Source organism: Solea senegalensis, linkage group LG4 (genome assembly GCF_019176455.1).
Source record: "Solea senegalensis isolate Sse05_10M linkage group LG4, IFAPA_SoseM_1, whole genome shotgun sequence".
Lineage (NCBI taxonomy): Eukaryota > Metazoa > Chordata > Actinopteri > Pleuronectiformes > Soleidae > Solea > Solea senegalensis.
In genome coordinates, this window is record NC_058024.1 from 24052728 (window position 1) to 24071601 (window position 18874).

The 18874-nt window shown below is 40.3% G+C and overlaps 6 protein-coding genes and 1 long non-coding RNA gene across 8 annotated transcripts; 3 read left to right on the plus strand and 4 right to left on the minus strand.

Moving 5' to 3' along the window:
• Positions 1-78: 78 nt before the first annotated feature.
• Positions 79-7708, plus strand: zgc:172271 (Saxiphilin-like). Its single transcript, XM_044023759.1, has 17 exons — positions 79-136; positions 346-509; positions 1344-1443; positions 2146-2322; positions 2396-2558; positions 2894-2958; positions 3039-3196; positions 3299-3485; positions 3568-3716; positions 3786-3876; positions 4410-4457; positions 4539-4718; positions 5322-5469; positions 6161-6243; positions 6323-6507; positions 6902-7088; positions 7341-7708. The coding sequence occupies exons 1-17, from the start codon at positions 82-84 to the stop codon at positions 7382-7384; spliced, it is 2184 nt and encodes a 727-aa protein (XP_043879694.1). The 5' UTR covers positions 79-81; the 3' UTR covers positions 7385-7708.
• Positions 2024-4591, minus strand: LOC122768090. Of its 2 annotated transcripts, none has more exons than XR_006360271.1 (3): positions 4487-4591; positions 3781-3855; positions 2024-2569 (listed from the first exon to the last, which is right to left on the minus strand). It is a non-coding gene; the product is annotated as an uncharacterized LOC122768090 (long non-coding RNA). The 2 variants fall into 2 exon arrangements; XR_006360272.1 differs by having other exon boundaries at positions 4481-4591.
• A 333-nt stretch (positions 7709-8041) lies between the features above and the next one.
• sirt4 (sirtuin 4) lies at positions 8042-10930 on the plus strand. Its single transcript, XM_044023777.1, has 4 exons — positions 8042-8419; positions 9294-9757; positions 10120-10414; positions 10515-10930. The coding sequence occupies exons 2-4, from the start codon at positions 9294-9296 to the stop codon at positions 10665-10667; spliced, it is 912 nt and encodes a 303-aa protein (XP_043879712.1). The 5' UTR covers positions 8042-8419; the 3' UTR covers positions 10668-10930.
• Positions 10931-11834: 904 nt separating this feature from the next.
• Positions 11835-12721, minus strand: lg4h1orf74 (linkage group 4 C1orf74 homolog). Its single transcript, XM_044023779.1, has one exon. It carries the CDS (start codon positions 12719-12721, stop codon positions 11915-11917), a length of 807 nt encoding a protein of 268 aa, XP_043879714.1. The 3' UTR covers positions 11835-11914.
• Positions 12722-12792: 71 nt separating this feature from the next.
• Positions 12793-14003, minus strand: tomm6 (translocase of outer mitochondrial membrane 6 homolog (yeast)). Its single transcript, XM_044023788.1, has 3 exons — positions 13906-14003; positions 13128-13278; positions 12793-12987 (listed from the first exon to the last, which is right to left on the minus strand). The coding sequence occupies exons 1-2, from the start codon at positions 14001-14003 to the stop codon at positions 13182-13184; spliced, it is 195 nt and encodes a 64-aa protein (XP_043879723.1). The 3' UTR covers positions 12793-12987; positions 13128-13181.
• Positions 14004-14110: 107 nt separating this feature from the next.
• Positions 14111-15878, plus strand: LOC122768087 (ubiquinol-cytochrome-c reductase complex assembly factor 2). The gene is made up of 4 exons (XM_044023786.1): positions 14111-14313; positions 15374-15448; positions 15546-15612; positions 15703-15878. The coding sequence occupies exons 1-4, from the start codon at positions 14176-14178 to the stop codon at positions 15807-15809; spliced, it is 387 nt and encodes a 128-aa protein (XP_043879721.1). The 5' UTR covers positions 14111-14175; the 3' UTR covers positions 15810-15878.
• Positions 15879-16057: 179 nt separating this feature from the next.
• tspo (translocator protein) lies at positions 16058-18109 on the minus strand. The gene is made up of 4 exons (XM_044023785.1): positions 17939-18109; positions 16867-17042; positions 16624-16762; positions 16058-16500 (listed from the first exon to the last, which is right to left on the minus strand). The coding sequence occupies exons 2-4, from the start codon at positions 17037-17039 to the stop codon at positions 16327-16329; spliced, it is 486 nt and encodes a 161-aa protein (XP_043879720.1). The 5' UTR covers positions 17040-17042; positions 17939-18109; the 3' UTR covers positions 16058-16326.
• Between the last annotated feature and the right edge of the window lie 765 nt (positions 18110-18874).

Here is an 18874-nt window from a genome sequence, read left to right on the forward strand (position 1 = left end):
AGAGTAACGGAGTGGGGAAACTGTTGTGCTCTGCAGACTGTCAGAATTTTTAGCTCACTCTTTGATCTGTAACCAGCAAGAATGCGAGGATTTTACACTATTTTACTCTTTTACACATTTGCCTGCTGCACCAAGGGTGAGTTTTATTATTTAACTAGTGAATATATTTGATAAGGGCATTTTTTTGCTTTTTAAGACATTTATTAAAATTGATTTGAATACAAAAACAGCAACTTACTAATATGCAAAGTTTGATTGATTGTCTCAAACATTTCTCTACAACATACAGAGTATATCTGTTTTTCTGAACTTCACTCTATGTTTGAAATGTTTGTTGCACGGCAGGAAAAAAGACCCGTTGGTGCACAGTGTCAGATCCCGAGCAGAAGAAATGTGCAGAACTCGCAAAAGCTCTGGTGGCGGTGCTGCCACCAGCTGCTGTGGCAGCCTTTGCCAGACTCTCGTGCATCCGAGCTTCCAGCACGACCGACTGCATCGAAAGGATCAGGGTGAGCTGTCCAGTCACCTGACGAGCACCGTCATGAACACAGGTGTGGTTAGGTAGTTCAGCATCTGCCAAAGATCCTACTGTAGTTGATAAGACATGAGTATGATATTAAATATTTTGGAATTAAGCTAAGATCATCACATATGAGAAAAGAAAATAAATAAAGTCAGAATGAGGAAAAAATGTCTTTGGTTTCTTTGATGGATGTGAGATAAATCTGTCCTATAGCTGCACAGATGATTTTCCAGTAGGACAACTCAAAAAGCGAATGGCAACAGTAGTAGAATCAGGATATTGTTTAATTTCAAAATTTGAGTTTTAAAACTGTCTTGGACTTAAGAAAATGTACAAGGAATAATGCAGAGGAAATATTAAAACTACGAACACAGGGTGTCGTTTTTGTTTTTTTCCCAAATATAAACTGTAACATGGCTGTATTATATGACATCAGTGCTACACAGAGCTTCACATCTAAATGAAATCTTAAAAGGGAAACTTTGGGGAAAAAAATTGCAGCATACATTCTTAAATATTAATAATACTTTTGAATTTGAGTTAGTTTTTTTGACATGCAAATGTGAAGGTTTGTGATCAATATTACATTCTGAAAGATAGATGTCATTTTTTCTTAAATGGTGAAGAGCAACTGTTTTGGATTATTTACCAATTTTGCACCAAAGTTATGGATTTTTATTTCCAAATGCATTTGTATCTGATACTGTTCTGAGATTGTGTAGCATCTACACAAATTACACTTTCAACATCAGTATCAGCGTTCATTTCAATAAAATAAAACTGAAGCTGCTGCTGCTCACAATTTAAAGTTGCATTTCAGGCAAACCGCGCTGACATCGTGACATTAGACGCAGGAGAAGTTTATTCTGCTGTGAGGCAGTTTGGCCTCGTCGCTGTCGCCAAGGAGATATACAGTGACGGTGGGTTTGCTTCACACTTCATTTGTTGTGATCAATTTCTTTGTATTATTATTTCCTGTTGTTAACCTATTATTACAGGCAGACATGTTACACAAAAGAAAAAAACAACAGGGCTTAAATATATATTAATGTATTAATGTATGTATTAATCTACTGAATCTTACTGAACCACAAAGCTATGACCTTGGGCAGCAATGATGCCAGTAATCAGAATATGTCTGTTCATACATGTTAATTATAATGAGCTGATTGGCTTCACATACTAACACAAAACGTTAAAAGAACGTTAGCCCATGGTTCTAAGGTTAGTCAGAACCAAACCAAAAACTAACGTTCCCTCAAGGTCATGCAGAAGCCTAACGTTCCCTAAATGTTGAGGGAAACGAAAACTGAAATGTTCTCCTGTAGTTGCATCTTGGTCACAACGCAATGTTCCCATTTGGTTGCATTTTGGTATTTTTTGTTTACAACTAAAAGAGAACATTCTGAGAACATTGTCCAGCTTCATTAAGGTTTTGAGGTAACATTATAAAAGGTTTGCAGTTGCTAGATTCACCTTGAAAATTAAAATACATGAAAATACGTCTTTCAAGGAGTATTTATTTAGTTATGGTTGTTCATGTCTCTTCAGCTCTGTGTTGTGACATGAGCCAGTTTATTACAGGACATGTCTGTGGTTGTCCTCCGTTGTGTCCTCTGCAGGAGGCTGTATTCTGTCTGTGGCTGTGGTGAGAAACAGCAGCATAGACGTTCGATCCCTGCAGGGCCTCAGGAGTTGTCACAGTGGAGTGCGATGGACAGCTGGGTGGAGTCTTCCTCTGGGCTTCCTGCTGTCCCGGAACTACCTTAGCTGGTCCAAAGAGCAGCCGCTCAGTCAGGGTACTGAAGATATTGAAGTGTCCTCGGGGTCCTGTGGTTTTTCAGTCCTCTGACTTGTTCTCCTCTCGAGCAGATGTCAGTACCTTCTTCAATGCCAGCTGTGTTCCTGGAGCCACTGCTATGGCTCCACGTCTGTGTGCTCTGTGCCAGGGCCAGAAGTCTTACATTCGCCAGAAGAATTACCACTGTGAAACGTCCCACAGTGAGCCTTTCTACAACAGCCAAGGGGCCCTCAGGTCAGGAGTCACTGAAAATCAACATGGACACATGTTAAAGGTCTATTGTGTAACATTTAGGAGGATTTATTGGCAAAAAATGTATATATTACCCATAAGTAATGTTTTTAAATGAAAATTGTTTGGTCTTTGTAGACTTTTGGAATACTTTATACTATAGTTCTTTACAAAGGACAACATCCTTTTTAGTATGTGAAGGCCACCGTAGTTCTCTGACACATGTGGGAAAGAGTTCCCTCACTATGAGATGTCATTAATTCTTACAAACTGGGCCTTAAATTGATTTTAAATGTGAAATAATCAAATGACTTAATTATCCTGCTGCTCTGTCACAGGTGTCTCAGGAGCGGGACAGGAGATGTGGCATTTGTGGACCATTTAGCCCTCGAGAGCATTGAAGGTAAACGATATCTTCTAAAAAGGGAGGTGATGTAATATCTGTCTTTTCATGTGTGTCATGTTCCGTCTCTTCTCTTTTAGGGAGTGAGTGCGATGAGTTCCGATTACTGTGTGCTGATGGCACACAGGCTCCTCTCAGCCAGTACAGGAGCTGTAACCTTGGACGCGGTCCAGGAGGAGGCGTCGTCACCAGAGTCAACTTTCGCAAAGTTGCTCGCAAATTTATTACAACCGCTCAGGTAAAAAAAAAATAAAAATGTTTTTGTTCAGTCCCTCACATGTCACACAATTTCACTTTGCGCTCTATGTCAGTTTTTCTTTTTGGTTTTGTTATTCTTCAGACGCTGTTTGGTCAGCGAGGGAGAGAGAGGCACCGCTTCCAACTCTTCAACTCGTCCATTTTCAGGGAAAATGATCTTCTCTTCAAAGATGTGACAGATAAATTATCTGTTCTGTCAGACGACATGGACGTCAGTCAGGTGCTGGGTCTGGATTATGTGGCTCTCCTCAAAGGTCTTGGACATGAAGGTGCTTCCCCTCGCCACTATTCATCACACTGTCGATTGTGTGCCATTATTGAACTGAATTATTGACTTGTGTGTGTGTGCAGGAAGCTCACTGGAGGACAGTGTTGTGCGATGGTGCTGCATCAGCCACGCAGAGCAGAAGAAATGTGAAGAGTGGGCTCTGAGCATCAAGTCAGACCCGCTGGTGTGCGTCGGAGCCGCTTCCATGCGCGAGTGTATCGAGAAAATTAAGGTGAGTCGCATCAGCCGCAGAGTATCAGTATTATTATTATCACACTCTTAAACTGTAACTTTACCACAGAGGGATGAGGTGGACGCGGCTTCACTGGATGCAACGCACTCATTCATCGCTGGGAAGTGTGGTCTCGTCCCTGTAGTAACAGAATATTATGGTAAGACTTTTTATTATGTTGTGTCTCCCTTCCCAGCACACATTCATATAAAGTACAGTGTACAGTATATTAATTATTTGATTTATTAATGAAATTAATATTTAATGAAATTAAATTCCTGATCATGTAGTTAATCCAAATTAATTTATAAAACAGAACAGCAACATTCAGTTACTGAATATGTATCACTTCACTACATCTGTGAGGGGTGGACCCTTTACTTAGATAAAACAGGCAGTTGGGTTGTGTATCAAGTAAGTTTTCATTTGCTTAAATTTTTTTCATCTCATTTGCTTTTGGTTTCTTGCAAAATGTTGGTTACCCAAATATATATGTATATATATATTTTTTTTTTATTGTATATGTATATATATATATATATATATATATATATATATATATATATATATATGTATAAATTGATAAAATAATACAATTTCTCCATAATTTTGCACACTTCATATGAAGATGCATTTTCTTGTCGTTATACACTAATTAAAATTGCACTTGTTTCTTCTTGTGTTTTCTCTTAGGTAGAAAATGTGCACGTGCTGAAGGATCAGCTCACTTGGAGGCAGACGGTAAAAGCAGCAAAATGACTCACACTCACAGGGATTTTGGAAGTGTTTCTGTTGAAGAACTGCCGTGTCTTGTCTCCTCAGTGTTGCCGTCTGTGGTGGGTGTAGCTGTGGCAAAGCGCTCCAGCAGAAGTATATTCATGGGGAACCTGGGAGGGCGTCGGTCGTGCCAGGGTCACATGTACAGCCCCGCAGGCTGGATGCTGCCGTACACACACACGTTAAGCCTGGAGCACAACACCAGCTTCTGTGACCCAGACCAAGGTGCTGTTTCCACTCATTTTTCCAGTATTCACCACTTATTTTAATTTATTCAGCCTCTAAAAGGGGCCACACGGTGGTGTAGTGGTTAGCACTCTCGCCTTGCAGCGAGAAGACCCGGGTTCGAGCCCCGGTTGGAACAAGGGCCTTTCTGCATGGAGTTTGCATGTTCTCCCCGTGTGTGCGTGGGTTCTCTCCGGGTTCTCCGGCTTCCTCCCACAGTCCAAAAACATGCAACGTGGGGATTAGGTGAATTGGACACTCTAAATTGACCATAGGAGTGAGTGTGAGAATGAATGGTTGTTTGTCTCTAGCTGTGTGTGGCCCTGCGATGGACTGGCGAACTGTCCAGGGTGTACCCCGCCTATCGCCCGATGTAGCTGAGATTGGCACAGCACCCCCCGCGACCCTCTGGTGGAGGATAAAGCGGTTAGATGATGACTGACTGACAGCCTCTAAAAGACGCATATGCAGCTCAGTGTTACATCTGTACAGTAATAGGTGAAGTTGTAATTCATTGCGCTACTCTTAACTGGGTATGTCATTTATTACTGGGGTCAACACTAACCCATTTAAACTGTAGTTTGTCCCTTTATGTTCCCTCAGCGTACAACCAGGTGTTTTGGAAAGGCTGTCTTCCCGGCTCTCAGGGGAATCTATGCAAAGTGTGTATGGGAGGCACCGGAGAGGCTGCGACCAAACGCTGCGCTGACAACCACAATGAACGTTTCTACGGCAACATGGGGGCTTTAAGGTGTGAGCGGCTGGCTTAATTAAATTAAATTAAATTAAAGAGAGTTTTTCAGCTCAGATTGTGACCAAGCATTTTTCCTTTACCTGCGGTGTTACTCAGCCATTTAGATTTTATACACTCTGTGTTCAGAGACAGTCCTCTGCATACACTGGTAGTTATTGGATGTGTTTCTATTATTTAAAACAAGTCTGACTTTTCTCTTCCGACCTCTGGTATCAAGGCATTGATTTGGTTGGACTGGATATTTAATCCTTTATGGCCTTAATTCAGGCCATTCTCTGTTAACTCTAGACATGGCTCATTCATTCCTTCATTGTCTGTCACTCTATCCTTCCACATGAGGGTCGTGGGGATCTGGAGCTAATCCCAGCTGACATAAAGCAAGGCAGGGAACACCCTAGACATGGTTGTGTGTGAAAATCTCGTAAATCAGCAGTTTCTGAAATAACAGCCATGCCACATTCAAATAGCATGGTCACTCAAATCATCTGTCCTCACTTCATCTTGATCATGTCCATATGCCTAAGTGCACTGAGTCACTGCCTTAGATAATTTGCAAAGGAGTTCAACAGGTGTACTTAATAAAGTGGCTGTTGAGTGTATTTTAGGCACATGTCTAAAACACAAAAACCCTCCATGTGGCTGGATTCTACTAAGTTTAATTAACAAAATGTGATTTTAATATACATAGGTGTTTGGTTGGAGATCCCAGTGGGAAAAGCCATGGTGATGTGGCCTTCCTGGAGCAGCACAACCTACAGGATAATATCCACAGTAAGATATTTAAGATTTATCACATGAATACTCGCAGCTGCCAACACATAACAGTATCTTCTGTCATGCTGTGCTTTAGGTTTGAGCTCGACAGGTTGGGCAGAGGGTTGGACGCCATCTGACTTTGAGTTGCTGTGCGGTGACGGCCGTCGGGCCCCACTGTCAGAGTGGGAGAGCTGTCATCTGGGGGTTATCCCCCCAAACATCATCATGACAAGGCCGGTGCTCACAGCACGAGTGTACGACTTCCTCATGAAGTCACAGGTCAGCATATGTAGCAGAGATGCTTTCACAATGTGCCGTTTTGTGTTTGAAATCAGCTTTTCCGAGTACATGAGGCTGGGTCAGGACCCATAGACGGGTGTCGCATAATAATTTTATAAGAATTTGCAGCTTTATATCTGTATTTCACTTCTCAACCACATGAGAGACGTTGATTATTTTTTTCACCACAGTCACTATTTCTGCCAGAATAACTTGTGATTCAGACCCAAAAAATTTTAGATAAAAGGCTCTATTACATGTTTCAATAACACATGCATTACATTCAAGCATTTATTTTGTAAATGTTTGGTTCACTGACTCAAAAGTTCACTGGAAAACAAATTGCCAGAGATTTGCTAAAATAATGATTTTATTTTTTTTTACCACCATAAAGGAAACTTTGGCAGCCAAGTCAGATTCAGAGTTCAAGCTCTTTGAGTCTCAACAATACGGACAAAGTGATCTGTTGTTTAAAGATGCAACACAGTGTTTTGTCCACACGAGCCACATGGACTACCGCTCCATCCTCGGAGAGGAGTTTTACACTCGCGCAGACGCTGTCTTCAACTGCACACACTCTGGTAGGAATACAACTAAATATTCTAGTGCAGTGTTTCTCAATCCTGGTCCTGGGGTTTCCCTCCAACACACCTGATTCAAATAGCTCATCAACAAGCTCTCTCTGCAAAAGCCTGGTGACGAGGCATTCATTGGAATCAGGGAAACATCTAAAACATGCAGAACAATGGATGTCCGAGGACCAGGATTGAGCTGATTGTCATCTGTGTCATATACAGTTTCTATAAAACCTACTTTACTTTTCATTCCAACAGATATCCTGGAGTTTTGCGGTCAGGATGTGTGCAGCATATTTTAATGGACATGGAGAAGAACACAAACTCTATTCAGCCTTCTGATGATGTGAAAAAATATCTGTTCTATCAATAACTAAAGACTGCAAAACACTGCTTTGTCATGTTTATGCAGGAAATCGGAGAAATCACTGTTCAAGCACAACAACGGTGGGAAGCAAAGGCCCACAGAGAGAGCCTGCAGTGTCGCACAGAGATTACAGATTGTAAATGGTCCAGTGATAGCACTGTATTTTGTGTTTGAACTGTTCCCAACTCTATAATTTGAATCCTGTAAGCTATTTTATGATCAGAAAACTGTATATTAAATAATATATTATTAATAAATGAAATGGGGTTTTCTTTCTGTTACTTTTTCCCCCCACAATTATGGATATGTATATGTTGTGTAACTATACAAGAACATGTATTGCTACGACCATTGCGACCATGATTGTACTCAATTCCATTGTAAGTCGCTTTGGATAAAAGCGTCTGCTAAATGACATGTAATGTAATGTAACAGATAATGCTGAATTTCATTAATTTACTCTATGGTTTTGTCAACACATTTACACCAACATAAGACTGGCTTTATAATACAAAAGAGTAGAGATATCAAAATGTACTTAATTATTCAAAAACGTACAGTGTTTTCTCTGCATTGTGAGAAAAAAAGAACTACATTACTTTTAATGTAATAATACATTTTAATTTCAATGTTATGCTAACTTCTGGCGGAAGTACAGTACGGTTTATTGTTAAAATTGTTTTTAAATGTTAAGAATATATCGTTTAACTTGGACTACAACCTTTCACACGGAAAGTTCCAACGTGACAGTTGTCGAAACAGTATTTTGGACTGCAACTCCCAGGTTGCACCGCGATTGTGCGTTAGGTGTTGCGTAGAATGGAGTATTTCCTGTTCCTGTCGGTGTCACAGCTCGAAAGGCTCAAAAGGTTCCTCCTGCATTGTTTTTCAAGCTAAATTGTACAACAGGACTCACGCCGTCGTTTTATAAACGACCACGACGTCGCACCGGAGTTACCTCACACATAAGGTAAAGTAGCTGACATCAAAGACATTCGTGTTTCAATACTTTCTGTGTTGTTTTCATATCCCCCACTCCTGGTGTCACTTAAGCTCGTAAAAACATTTAGCAGGAAATGTGCAGGTCTTGTCTGAAAAGTCTGAAATAGTCAGGACTCTCTGACCCTTGATTTTAAAGTAGCATTATTTAGTAAATGCACCCGTTTATTTTTCGTGGTGATTTTTTTTAATGATTAATTGATATTGTTTATTCGATCATATTTTATTCTATATTGTTTGGTGTTTAGTACCTGGGGTGTTTCTCTGTCTCCTGTAAAGTGTGACTCTAATTTTAACAGTGCTGTGTGTGGATGTTGGAGCTGTTAATTTCCCCGAGGGAACCTCCCAAAGGGATTAATAAAGTCGTCTGTCTGTCAGTCATGTCTGCAAGAAAAATGTATGTAAAGTGTAATGAATTTGGATGAATTATGAAATTGTTTAGACGATTTTACATCTAGGTCTCCTTTTAACTACCCTTCCTCTTAAAATTAAAATCAAAACAAATGAAAGTTTGTGTTTAGTTTGTCTTGGTTTTTATGTAGAGCCAAAAAATAAGTTTCCACATTGTGGAGAATAAAGTTGAAAGTAATCTAATTTGATCCAGTTGAATTAAAACATAGTTTCAGGAATATGCTGGTAAATAATGAATTGTATGTGTAGCACATGTTGTTTTTTTATTATTATTTTCTACAACCAAACCTTAGTTTTCTGTGCAGGTATTAAATTACAGTACATTCTTTGTAATACAACACTTCTATGTGGTGTCGTCACTGCTCCCCTCTGTGGTGGAACATGGAGTAAATGCTGTGCTTGTGACCATCTTCACTGTATTTGTCCTGATGCAGATGAGACTGCCATGGCTGACTCTCACATTACACTCGGCACCTGTAAGGAGGGCGGCGTCCTTTGTCCCCACCAGCAGGACCACTGATGCCCACTCACTGGACCTGCTGCAGCACTTTGTCTCCAGAGCCAGGCGACTGTTTGTCATCACTGGAGCCGGCCTCTCCACGGAGTCGGGCATCCCTGACTATCGCTCTGAAGGTGTTGGACTGTATGCCCGCACGAGTAGACGACCAATGGAGCATGCAGAGTTTGTCCGCAGTGCAAAGTCCCGCCAGCGCTACTGGGCCAGAAACTTTGTCGGGTGGCCACAGTTCTCCTCCCATCAGCCAAACTCTGCACACAAGGTTCTGCAGCAGTGGGAGGAGAGAGGGAAGCTGCACTGGCTCGTTACACAAAATGTGGATGCTCTTCACTCAAAGGCAGGACAGAAGAGATTAACTGAGCTCCATGGCTGCACACACAGGTGAGAAAATGGGATTATTAGACACCTCAGTATAAAATCAAAATTCAGACAAATGGTACTCTGTTGAGTATTGGATGGTTTTTACTGATGAATTTGGTTGAAAATTGATGAAACCAAAAAACAACCAAACTGTCTGTTTCCTCTTAAGTGACATTAAATGACATTATATGTCAGTTTAGCCATTTGAATGTATACAGTTTAATGAGAGAAACCAGATTTTGTTGTATGTTTTTCCATATTCCTAATCCTTGGATTGAACTTCAGCAGGTTGTCTTGTCCATGTCTACGTGCCTGAAAGCATTGAGAAGCTGCCGTTACAATGAGTCGTTGTAGTAGATGTTGAAATATATCAGTGTCCTCAGGGTGGTTTGTCTCGGCTGTGGTGCCATTTCAGCGAGGGAGGAGCTTCAGAGAAGATTCATATCATTAAACCCAGAGTGGAGAGCTCAGGCAGGCGTTGTAGCTCCAGATGGCGACGTCTTCCTAGAGGACGAGCAGGTGCTCCATTTCAGAGTCCCCCACTGTGACGTCTGTGGGGGAATACTGAAGCCCGAGGTCACGTTCTTCGGAGACACCGTGAAAAAGGGGACGGTACAGTTTGTGCACGACAGACTGGGGGAGTCGGACGCGGTGCTTGTTGTTGGGTCCTCGTTACAGGCAGGATTTTTGCGCACCCAAATCACAATAACATTAGTTTACAACACAAGTTGTTCAGGACTTTTGAATTTAATTGTGTCCGTCTTTGATTTTTCCAAAGGTATATTCAGGATACAGGTTCCTGCTAGCAGCACAGGACAGGAAAATACCAGTTGCCATCCTGAACATTGGACCCACAAGAGCCGACCACCTGGCTGAGCTGAAAGTGAGCGGCCGCTGTGGTGAAGTGCTGTCAGTCATTCATCCGCTTTGATTGTCGTGGACATCATGGTTTGAATAGTTGCTATTCATCAAACTGTGCAAACTACCTCTTTTTAACAAGATAACAACTAAATCACCTTCAGAATGGCACTTATAGCTGTTTTTTTTGTGCAAAGCAAAATAAGGCCTACATATTTGACATATGGGGCTCATAATGCTGCTATCAATATATGGCAAAACTGACATGACTGCTGAATATTACATAATGAACAGTTACTGTTTTCATGTGAAGAAATGAAACAAATGGACCTAAAATGACAGTTGTTTTATATTATACAATAGAGAAGTTAATGGAAGTTGCAGGGAAAGTCATCCAGTGAACCAGAAACTAGCCATCAAACACAAACTGTACTTCAGCGTGTTTTTAATGGCTCATTATCTTTATACTGTTTTGTAAATAATGGACTTTTGTCTCAGACTGCAATCAGTGTCTGTTCAGTGAGCTGTAATGAAGATCCCACATATTTATATTTCAAATGTCATGACAAAAACCTTTTGTCTTTTAGTTCTTTTAAATAAAAGAATGAAAGCACTTTATATGTCATGTGTATACGTACGCAGTTGTAATGCCGAATGCACGTGAACTACATTTGCAACAGCCAGCAAAAATTATTTATCAATCAGACAGTAGAAATGAATGGAAAATCTATGGGGGGAGTAAAGAAGAATGACATTTATTTGATTTATGGATTAAACACTTTGTCAGGTAATTAAACTTCACTTAAACATTTACATTCCATGCTATTTTAGACGACGAATATTAAACGTATTATTTAAGCCACGTTATAGACCACCATTATCTGTAATTATGCTTCCACCCCATAATTAGATGCAACTAAGATCAGTATCTGAAGTCAACTCAAGGGATTTGTGTTATCACTAGGTTAAACCGGCTGCTGTGGGAAATGTGTACTTAATTTTGTTGTCCTGGGTACCGTTGGCTAAAACCTCAACTTTATATAACAGGAGTATGGGATATTTAGAGTAGCAAATTGAAGTGTTTTGCGTTTATTTCAGATCAGACTGGATCCCATGTGGTGTTATTTTAGTGATGACCAAAACAGGGTATTTCATGTTTTACCTCAGTGTAGTGCTTCAACTGCATTATTCATATCATCACTATTAAAACAGTGAGTAAAAACAATGACACACTATGAAGTAAATGGCTGTTCTGACAGTTTAATGAAGTGATAAAAGGAAAAACCCACATGTTGTATACCAGGGTATTTGTATAAGACATCACAGACAGACTGAGGGCAGAGTCACTGTGCTTTGACAAACCCCAAGATCCTTGAAGACATTTTGCTGCTGAAATTTCTCTTGTAAACGAAGCCTCCAGGAGTCCAGGTTGGACTGCGTCTCTTCGAGCAGAACAGCCGGGACGCTGAAAGAGTACAGACGACATCTGTGGTCTGCAGTGGCCGCCTGCCATGTTACTGCAGCTGTAGTAACCACCAGAGGAGTCATAGACAGACAGTTTTCAAAGCTGTTGGTCTGATCGAACCAGTAAATTACAGGGTAGTCCAACAATAGACCGAAGACTGTGCACAGATTCCAGTCTTCACATTTCTCTCCCACACAAAGTGGTTTCACCATTTTTAGCTGTTGAGAATCTCTCAGGATTAGCAGTAAATCTTGTATTATGCTCTTGAGCTCTAATCTGAGTTTGTCAGTAATGACAGGCTTCTCCAGTGAGTGACAGACATCAATCACAGGGATGGCACCACCACCGCCCAGCACCTGCTCTAGATTTGACCTAACAGCAAATGGATTAACAATAAGTGTGTCTCCATTTAAATCCAATGTAAAAAGTGATTCAGACACAAGCTGGGAAGACTGCAGAGAGCTCACATACTGCTGCACCTGCTCTGGACTGGTGCCATTACTGTCGTACAGCAGAGCAGGTTTCAACCCCAAATTGACAGCCAGGACCTGAGCAGCCAGGTCCAGACTCTGAGGAACAGAGAGAGATTTTCTTCCAGCACACAGATGTTTACGAGCTGCAGCAACAAAAGCCTCCTGAGTGGACATCACTGCAGAAATCATACGACAGTGCTCGAAATGGTCAGATCTACCTAAATGTGTAGCATTATGAAAATAAATTAAAATACTAGTGAGTCAGCAACAGAGACATTGACTGATTATTTGTTATCAAGCCATGTACAATAGGATAAGAGTAAAAAAGAAAAAGAAAAAAGAACAGAATATGAAACAAACTCAGATAAACAAGGTGATTTGTTTTGTTGTTTAAAGTATAACCAAGTTTCATGATCACTTATTCATGTCCCTTGTTTCTTCTTGGTCCAAAACACCTGAAAAGGAACAGAAACAAAACATAGGTTATTAATGTTTAATGATTAATTGCCAGTTCTGTCAATTATATTTTATAGATATGTTTCAAAAGATTTTTTTGGTCAGCAGACAGACAGTTCAACAAGGAGGGTGAGCTCACCGTCGTCGTCATCATCATCATCCTGATTTTGGTGGCATCGGATTTAGGACCAGATTACGCCACAGGCTGAGGAGACATCAGGTCAAAATCGGAGAGATTTCTTGCAACCCAGACACCAGCTGCAAACAGACCTACGTTGACCAGAAGATTTCTGAAAGACAAATAACAACACAGTCAAAAAGTCATAATGTATCCTAACCCGATTTACACATAACAAATGACTACATCTCTGTCACTTGATTTTGCATAGTGGTGATGATTAAACTGTGAGATCCCAGCAAAATAAGACCTGCTGGGATGTTGATTGCCCACTGTGGTATGTTGACTTAATTTATATTTAATGTGACAAATAGTGAAGAATACCAAGTTTAATTGTCTTCACACCATCATGTCAGAACTCAAAGATATTGTGTTGTACAACAGAGAGAGCTTTTACCCCCAGGTTTTTATTTAGGCTTTATTAAACAGCACATGCATTAAATTATGTTATTACATTTTTAACACACTCTTGGAAACGGCTGATTCGCCGGTTCAAACCAATAATAGACGTTACAGAAATGTAACATGAGACACTTCAACTGTTGGCAGATTCAGCATTTATTTATTTTATTTTATTATAATTTTTAATACTAGCGTGCAGCACATTTTCGATTAGATATATAGATTAACTGTCATCGTTCAACTAAGACGACAGACTCAAGGGCAAACTGTTAGCCGCATTGCTAGCATTAGCACACATACACATCGAATATATCACATATTATCCACACTGACTCACCGTCTGAAGTCGTTTCTGTCTGTTGCGAAGCGACAAGCTGTACGGACCCAAGCCATCACACCGGGGGAGGAAGCCTTTTTACCTTCTGAACCGGCCATGGTGCCTAACACGCGGAGTAACAACTACCACAGAAGCAGGCAGCAACGCACGGAACTGATCAAAGACAGGGGGAAGAGTTTGGATGAACACCACTACGGTACGCGATAGAGCTCAAAAGTCGTACGTTTGCTTTTTCCCCCCCCTCCTCAACTCGTTACGAGCAGTGTGAAAATGTCTGCCACTCGGTATCGTCGGTTTTTGAAGCTGTGTGAAGAGTGGCCCCGGGATCAGACCAAGGGAGGCCACGATTTAGGGACGTTTCTGCGGCAAAGAGTCGCTTCTGCCTTCCGTGAGGGTGAAAACACGCAGGTAGTGGTTACGCAGCTACATTACATATATACTGACAACGACCTTGGCTGTCCTAACCGCTCTGTTTACAGTGGAGCCTCTTTATTATGAACATATATAGATGCAGCTGTGGAGGATTAAACCAGTGATTAACTCGCAGTTATTATTACTCAATCTAATGTGTCTTCCTGATAATTATGTTTATATCTACTGAGACTTTGAGTGCTATTTACTCTTGTACACTTCCTGTACTGACTTACTGAATCCGGTGCTCCTTTTAACTTGATTACATTTCATAAGAAAAGCGTAGCATAGACTATGCTAGATGCTAGACAACAAGCTATAACCAAATTGTTATCAAAAAGAGACACTTTCGGAGTTGGGGGGAAAAAAAGCACTGATATCTACATGCAGAGTGAGACCTAAGCGCAGGGACCGTCTACAAAGTGCAACAGCCGAAAAAGATATTTACAAAACATTCAGGAAGTTCCCCATTGCACAGCGTACTGCCACTAAACTCAGCTCACACCTCAGTGGTGCCCTGTAGATTATACTACACCACTCTGAAAAAATACACTTTTAATTAATTACTGGGAATATTAGAAACGGTTGTGAATATCTTCACTATAATACAGTGTAGTACTATCAGACTCTCTGTGCACCTCACTGGTGTCCTGCACTGAGTGGACTGTTTTCTTTGTTTTTTTTAATGTCATTTTATATAATGTCTTGGAATATTAACTAGAAATAATCATCGTTATCTTCACGAAAATACACTCCAGTGCCACCATATCACTTGTGTTTCAACTACCTTTTTTCTTTAAATGTTATTGATTTGCAAAAGTTGGGATCAATGAACATCTTTGCAACTTAAGTACTTGACACAAGTGCTTTAATAAATTAAAGGGGCTTGATGTTGCATCAAAAAGTTTAATATTTCCAGTTAGCTTTGAGATAAAATATTTCATAAAAAACATCTAATGCGTGTTTTAAACATGGTTAATTGTAATAGCTTAGTTTTTACCAGTTTTACCATTGTCTACATTTCAACCACTAAACTTTGAACATTTTTCCCTCCCAGATCTCTGATCCAGAGAAATGTGATCAGATGTATGAAAGTTTGGCCCGAATCAATGGCAATGTATACAGACAACGAGTATGTTGATCTATTCATGTATCTCATAAAAAAGTATATCTTTTTTATGTACTACGAAATGTATGTATAAAAACTTCAATTTTTTCTCTCTGTTCAGTTTCCTCGTGCAAGAGACACAAGTTTTACTGGCGTCACTGTAGAAGAAAGTAGACTATTTCTGTCAGGTATGGATTTGTTGTATTTTGACTTCTTTTCCAAAATAGTTCATATGTAAAGTTATAAAATGGCTGATAATTGTTTGGGGAATTTTACAGAGAGTATTCAACGGGTGGATGAAGACAAAAAGGGGCTGTGGAAGACAGTAATGGAAAGACTTTCCAAATCACCCGAAGACGCTCCAGAGAAGGCTCCTGAAAAATAACTATTTTAATATTGCATGTATAGAAATTAAAATTGTTTAGAAATAAAAAAAAATGTTTTGTTGTTGGCATCTTCTTGCACTGTGGTCTTAAATTCTCATATTGAACATTCCAAACCAATAACTGGAAGTGAAAAAGAAAAGCAGATGAAAATGAGTAATGAGGAGTGAAATGATTGTTGTAACACGAATGCCATATTTTTATAATCATCTAATGAAACAGATGTATTGGGGAAATACAAATCAAATGATAATTTGGACAGAAATCTTTATTTTAACAGGTTAATAGCAGACAAAACCTTTGCAATTATAAAAGTATACATTAGATTTCATAAAAAACAATTTACAAAAACCTGTATAAACTTCAGTATAATCATTTAGTGTGAGTGATTTTGCTCTTAGTGACTAATTTATTGTGATTTATTGTTTATTAATCCTCAGACACAGTCGGACTAATTGAAAAAATGTATTTAATTTGATGTGAAGTGATTCATGTCTTCTCAGCACACAGAGCTTTTTGCTACTCTTCTTTGTCCTCACGGTTGTCTCTCCATATGCAGTAGTTGAGAGTGGTGGCGACGCACAGCCAGGACAGGTACGGTGCCAGTAGCAGCGTGGCAGTGCGGTTGATGGAATACCAAGACACCATGGTGGCTCCAACAGTCCCAGTTAGAAGTATAATCTCAAAGAGTGCCTAAATTGGGCAGAGAAAGGGGAATAATTTGGAAAACAGTGCATACTATTGAAAAGACACCCTGACTTGCATTAGCAACAGTGTTCACATACAGTGTGCCAGGTAAAAGAATGTTGAACTCACCAATTTCATCTTGTGTGCACCAAAGAAGATAGGAGTCCAGGCCCAGTTCAGAGCTAGCTGTAGCCCATAAAGTCCCAGTGGAACCACTGCGTCTTCAGTGAAACCCCCCAGTTCTTTCCATATCAGGTAGGAGCCATACCTGGATAATTACAAGTATACACAGGGAGCTATAGAGAGGAAAATATAGCACCAGCAGCAGCAGATCTCAGAGACACTTAGTCATAATATCATAATATTTTTTACCCCATGCCTGTGTACAAACATGTCCACACTACAGGGAATGCAGCGTTTGGCGGGCGCCATGATGGTTTCTTCAGAGTCTGGTACCAGGTCTTGACTTCTTTGCGTGTGATGTAGCCACCATACAACCCACCCAGGTGGGGCAGGGCTGTCATTCCAATCATAGACAGCCACATATTCTAGAATAAGAGTAGGGAGACATTGAAGAAGTTAATTCCCAACAATATTTATTTACAACCAGATGACTTAAATCTAAACGTAACCATTTTAAGACTGCAGCATTCTCAAACAGCTCATGCAGACACTCATTTGTCAAACACAATTTGTTTATGTTTGTGAGTCTTGGTACATGATGACAGATATTCCATTCCATTTCACAGAGGACCTACTCAAACTAATTAACCGATTATCAAAATAGTTGGCAATTGATTGTCATCCAACAATTAACAGTTGCAGTCCTAACTCTATGGTGGGGGGGATTTATAGACATATAGTTTTAGTGGTTGGTAACAGAAAACCCTCCAATCAGATAAGCTGAGAACCACAAGAGCTACAACAGACAAAACAGCAACCAACTTCTTCCCAAGGGCTGTGGACATACACCTAGAATTCCCTCCAGTTTACACACACACACACACTCTCTAGTGACATGCTTATGATTCTGTATATTCATTTGTTATTTGATGTTTGTTATTATATCTGTGGATGCAGTTCACCTTGGCTGCTAGTTGGAATGTATTGCTCTCCGACGTGTCATTGCGTTTCATAATGGTGGAAGTTACTCAAACCGTGCTGTTGTAACACAAGTACCGCACGTTTGTCATTCTGTTGGCTACTTTAGGGGTTTAAGTTGTGCTTCATTTCCTTGTTGGTGTGCTTGCACGTTTGATTGTCTGACAGTAACACTGTGCATTAAAAGGCTAGCGTCCTCCTACGAACCCTGTGGCTCACGTACGTGAGGTGCGACAAGTCACGAGAAAACGTTAATGTTTGAAAGATAAAATGATGTAACCGACGCGATAAAAGGACATTTTAACCGTGAGGGTAATTCAAAATAAAACACACACTTACGTACCGTTGACTCGGGCTTTAGCTCCTTTAGCTCTGTGTGTTTGTACCGTGGATCGTCGGTCAGTTAGTTAAGTTCCACACCTACCGTGGAGACTCCAGACATGTCACTGACTGATAGAAGTGCGTTTGAACGGGCAGGGCAGTGTTATCTCAGCGGACACTCCTTCACCAGCGACACGGAGCCAAACACGGTGACGTCACGCGAGCTCTCTACTCGTTGGAAACCTTGCAGTGACGTCACCTGATTTATTTTAATTTTTTTTAGCCTCTTCCGTACATCTGTCATTGAGATAGTCCGTTAAATAATAACATTGAATAACTTTATTGAATGCTTTATTTCACGAACAAGTTTTTTGATTTGTTGGTTTTTTTTTTAAACAAAAAGTCACATGACTATGGAAGCCCGTTTCTGCCACTTGAAAAGTAAAAACAACATATATATATTAGTAAGTCTCTTTTGTTTTGTTTGTTGTTGCTTGTTTGTATTTTGGATTACTTTATATGAAAATAAATTGAGAAATTAACCAAGATTCATATGTACAAACACTAATACTGATCGTTGTGGCTGTGTTGGATCTTTTTTCAGTTGTTTTGTGTCTTTTTACACTTGCTTTATGCTGCTTTCGACAGTTATTGTGCAGCTCTGTTATCATTTTTTAGTCTGTGCACAGTGGCGGAGCTAGACCTTTATCTTTAGGGTGACCATCGGGTGGCCTAGGCTATTTCAGGGGGTTAGGATTAGGGTCATTAGGCAACCACCGTAAAGCTTAATTTAGAACCAAGATTTCACTGTCCATCAAGGCTGTTCATTCTTCCTCTTCTTCTTCTTTTCCTCCTAGTAAGGTGGATTACAACTCTATGTGGTACATCACGCCAACTACTGTACAGGAGGATTCAAAATGCAACTGGCTCCTTTCGACAAGATGGCGGTGACGTGACA